This window comes from Purpureocillium lilacinum (genome assembly GCF_023168085.1).
Source record: "Purpureocillium lilacinum CBS 284.36 DNA, scaffold_8, whole genome shotgun sequence".
Classification (NCBI taxonomy): domain Eukaryota; kingdom Fungi; phylum Ascomycota; class Sordariomycetes; order Hypocreales; family Ophiocordycipitaceae; genus Purpureocillium; species Purpureocillium lilacinum.
Window position 1 is genome coordinate 1,055,156 of NW_027072118.1, and position 4,815 is coordinate 1,059,970.

Consider the following 4,815-nt stretch of genomic DNA (forward strand, 5'->3'; position numbering starts at 1 on the left):
ACCCCGGTAAAAAGGCTCTGCCCGCTATGCAGTGTATGCATTCGCTGGTTAACTCCATATGTGTATATACATATTACTCCTGTGTTTTTGTTGAGAGGCTTTCTCCCAGCTTCTCCCTCCGACTCTCCCTAGCCACATCTCGACTTGATCCCTTCGATCCCGTTTCCTCACCGTGCGCTCGACCGATCCAACAGCGCCGAGTCGCCACAATACCGAATCCTGCCTACGATGCGTGAAATTGTAGGCAGCCTATGGCCGACTTCACGTGCGATGGAGCTCCGGCTGACTTTACGGGCCCTATTCTCGTGTCTAGGTTCACCTCCAGGCCGGCCAATGCGTAAGGATTCGATTCGTGTCGAACATTCGCCGATTCTGAACAATGATTTCACAGGGTAACCAAATAGGTTCTGCCTTCTGGCAGACTATTGCCGGCGAGCACGGCCTAGATAGTAACGGCATGTAAGCACACTGTCCGCGGCAGCACTGAATGTCCCTTTGGTCTCACGTCAATCTAGATATCATGGAGACTCTGACCTGCAACTCGATCGGATGAGCGTCTACTTTACTGAGGTCCGTAGCACTACAGGGCTTGCTCGCATCAATTCCGGTCCTAACAGAGGGTACATAGGCGTCCGGCAACAAATATGTCCCCCGTGCTGTGCTCGTGGACCTAGAGCCTGGTACGATGGATGCGGTTCGCGCCGGCCCATTCGGTCAACTATTTCGCCCAGACAATTTCGTCTTTGGACAGTCAAGCGCCGGCAACAACTGGGCCAAGGGCCACTACACTGAAGGCGCTGAATTGGTCGATCAGGTGCTCGACGTAGTTCGTCGCGAGGCCGAGGGCTGCGACTCCCTGCAGGGCTTCCAAATCGCTCACTCGCTCGGCGGCGGTACTGGCTCCGGCATGGGTACGCTGCTGATTTCTAAAATTCGCGAAGGTAAGAGTTGCCTCGATCTCTCACGGTGCTCCATACTTACCACGGCAGGAACAGAGTTCCCGGATAGGATGATGGCTACTTTTAGCGTCGTGCCGTCGCCAAAAGTGTCAGACACCGTGGTGGAGCCATACAACGCCACTTTATCCGTGCATCAGTTGGTTGAGAACTCGGACGCAACTTTTTGCATCGACAATGAGGCACTGCTAGATATTTGCATGCGTACATTGAAAATATCGAGCCCTTCGTACGGCGATCTCAACCATCTTGTATCCGCCGTCATGTCCGGTATCTCAACGTCATTGCGCTTTCCCGGCCAGCTGAACTCTGATTTGCGAAAGATGGCCGTTAACATGGTAAGCCCGGCCCTGCCGTCCCGAGCTGCGCGACTGTCCTTAGGTGATGCTAACAAGGCTGTCTCATTTTGTCCAGGTTCCCTTTCCGCGTCTACACTTCTTCATGGTTGGCTTCGCACCGCTAACCAGTCGTGGCGCGCACTCCTTCCGCGCTGTTACCGTACCAGAGTTGACCCAGCAGTTGTTTGACCCCAAGAACATGATGGCCGGCTCCGACTTCCGTAATGGCCGGTACCTCACCTGCTCCGCTATCTTCCGTGGCAAAGTGTCCATGAAGGAGGTGGAGGATCTGATGCACAACTTGCAGCGAAAGAACTCGGCTCATTTCGTCGAATGGATCCCCAATAACATACAAAAGTCGTCATGTTCCGTCCCCCCACAAGGTCTGAAACTGTCGTCCACATTTATCGGCAATTCAACCGCCATCCAGGAGATTTTCAAGCGCGTTGGCGAGCAGTTCACCGCCATGTTTCGCCGCAAGGCATTTCTGCACTGGTACACGGGAGAGGGCATGGACGAAATGGAGTTTACGGAAGCCGAGTCCAACATGAATGACTTGGTATCAGAGTACCAACAGTATCAGAACGCGACCGCGTACGACGAGGAGGAGGATGGATACCGTGAGGAGTATGCCGAGGAGGAGGTTCCAGGTGAGGGGCTCTCCTAAATTGTAATGGCTCTGCGACAAGGGGTACTTGGCTTAGTTTTAGCATCCCCTGCTTGCATCGTCGAGTCTAGATGTCCAGCTTTTCCGCTTTCGACTTCTGTTTCCTATTTAACCAGGCACTGCTTTCGGCTCAAAGGAGCTACGCACACTTGACAACACATATCGGTGGCCATTAGTGTACATGAAGCCTAAAAGCTGCTCGTCAGGATACCTTCGTCACGGCATTCCCGGCCTTCCCTCCCCACACCGCGTCCCTGGATGTTAGTAATCTTGCCGACCATCTCCGTTAGCGCACTAAGCTTCGCTTCCATCACTCTTACCACTTCCTCCAGGTTCCGTACATCCGTTTCTGTTTCCTGGACCTTCACACCCATCGGTGGGCGCCAAAGGGATGAGATTGTTTGAGACTGGCCGAGCTCTATCCGCTCATCCAGCCATGCCAATAGCTCCCCACCTGTTGAACGGCCCATCTCGTCACAGGCCGCGGGATGATGAGGACTGAAGGGACCCATACTGCGCTCGTAAAGCAGGATGGCCTTCGACGGCGCGCACAAGAACCGAACACCTATAGCCACCAGCAAGGGCAGGAGCAGCGCGCTCATGAAGGCAATTTTCGGCTTCGATGACGCATTCCTTCGAGCCGGGGGCCGCACACCGGACGCCATGCCACTGGACTTCGTCCCCGACTTTACTCGGCCCTCCTCATCCTCCTCCTTATCTTCCTCCTCGTCAGGTAAGACTCCTTCGTTGCTGTACTCAGCACTGACGTCTCCAGACTTGAATGGGACAGGTGAAGACTCGTTCACACCTGAAGCCTCGACGCCGCCGACCCGTTCAGTCTTGTCACTTCCACTACCCTCCACCCGGACTCCATTCATGGTGCGCTTCAAGCTTAGACGCCCAAGCTTCCAGATGTCGACGATGAGGTCATAGGCCGTGTCTCTGTTGGAGAAGCTTGCAAACGTATAATTGCCATGAACTGTGGAGATCATGAGCGCATTTCTAAAGATCAAGGCAGTACTTTTCTTCGTGATGGACTCAAGTTCGTCAAATTGAACCACCAGGGTCGTAACCCAACCGAAAATATTGCTGCTGAAACTGATGTTGCGCTGTGACACGTACAGTCGGCCGTGCGTGAGAATATCCTTTTGCAGCGCACAACTGTAGTCGTCGACGAGGTAGTCACTGTTAGGGACACCCCAAAAGTGTCTGTGGAATTCGCGGTTTCGTTTCCTACTGGCAGTGGCGAAGTCCGTGCGCGTTGGAGTCCCGAAGCCGGCCGCGGATGCGCTGGTCAGTAGTTTTTGGGGTCCGGCAGCGCCGCTGCCGGACATGTAACCCCCTCCGCTGATGTCGGCGCCCCGCCACGTCCCATGTGGCTCAATGACGTTCTGCGCGTTCGACGCTTGTTGGAGCTTGGGTTCCGTATCCATCAGCCCGACATTTTTGGGAGGCTGGTCGCCGCTTGTAGCTGCGTTGAGTGTGCGTCCTTGGCTGGACTTTCGAGGTACGTCCGCAATTCGTCGCCTTTGATGCTCGCTAGGTATCGACTCCGCCCTCGTTATCGTATCGGCAGCTAGATCAGCTCGGGCTACAAAGCCATGGTGGCCCGATCTGCGACCAAGGAGGCGTTCAATCTCGGCGCTAACCTCGCGATATCCGGCAGACAGACTTTGCGAAGCGCTGAACTGATGCATAATGTGGCAAACAAACGGGGTGATGATGAGGAGAAACACGACGTTGACTAGAGTAGGAGGGAGCGCTGATGTGGAGCCGTGGTTATGCACTCCCAACCCCAACCCCAGTAGGTACCCCAGTAGGTCTCGCATCTGGTGTGTGTAGGCCAGCAAGGCAGACTACCTGACCTGTGCCTGCCTGTTTTGCGCTAATTACAGATCGCTCGCGTTGGTGGCTATCAGTTGCCGTTACCCGCCAAACCATTCGGGCGTCCCAACAGCATGCAGTCACAACACGACAGCGACGGACCGATCCAATTGGCCTCTTGGGGCGGCTTGCGCGCATGCTGTTGTCTGTTGGCATAGCCCCCTGAAGCGGCCGGATCAATGTTTAGACGCCTCTCCGGAAGCAACCCACTGCCTAGCATGACAGCGCATAATTAGCTGTTTCAACCGAAGCCACCTCCATCTCCATCACCTCCCTTCAGTTCCCCTCGCTTCATTTCCTGACGCTGTTTACTTCTGTATCGCTCGCAGCATCCATTTGCCGCTATCTCCGATATGTCGCCCACTGGCAATCACACCAAGCAACAGATTCAAGACGCCATCGGTCGTCGCATGTATCAAATCTTTACCACTGCTGCCACAAGTCAGGAGCTGATCCACTATGGGGAGGAGGTCCTCGAATGGTACAAGAACCCACAAGTGACCGACGACTCCGACGCGACATATCAACTGGACACTGTACACGCCATGTGGCAGGCAGAACTACCCACAGTGGGAGACGAGGAAGCATTGCGAAAGATTAGCTCCCTTCGTATTCGAATCTCTGCGGCAGCCGCTGCCCTTCAACATAAAATTTGAGCGAGCTACGACATGGAACTGTCTGCGCACGGCGGTCAGCCAGCTACGAGCACCTTGTGCACTACACACTGAGCTCCATTCTGGAAAGCGACGAAGGGTCTTTAGTCCGCTAGACTGGCTGTATAAGTTCTTCGAAACAACATAATAATCCTGCACTTGGCGACGTCGGTAAGTGTATATGCCCGGGCAAAATCAGGAAGCTATTCACGGAGACGAGGCACGGGCAGATAGGGCATAAGCCGCTACTTTACAAATGATAAGGGCTATCTCGCCGGAAGCCGGCCATGCGCTCGAGGAGCACACGGTTGCACGAC

At 54.6% G+C, this 4,815-nt stretch overlaps 2 protein-coding genes across 2 annotated transcripts; one reads left to right on the top strand and one right to left on the bottom strand.

Moving 5' to 3' along the window:
- Positions 1–379: 379 nt before the first annotated feature.
- On the top strand, positions 380–1,961 carry PLICBS_010140 (tubulin beta chain; the record flags this gene model as incomplete). Its single annotated transcript, XM_065601836.1, has 6 exons — positions 380–459; positions 516–570; positions 629–680; positions 732–941; positions 990–1,294; positions 1,371–1,961. 6 exons carry the CDS (start codon positions 380–382, stop codon positions 1,959–1,961), a joined length of 1,293 nt encoding a protein of 430 aa, XP_065457908.1.
- A 188-nt stretch (positions 1,962–2,149) lies between these two features.
- Positions 2,150–3,564, bottom strand: PLICBS_010141 (uncharacterized protein; the record flags this gene model as incomplete). The annotated part of the gene is made up of 2 exons (XM_065601837.1): positions 2,150–3,455; positions 3,557–3,564. The coding sequence occupies 2 exons, from the start codon at positions 3,562–3,564 to the stop codon at positions 2,150–2,152; spliced, it is 1,314 nt and encodes a 437-aa protein (XP_065457909.1).
- Positions 3,565–4,815: the final 1,251 nt, after the last annotated feature.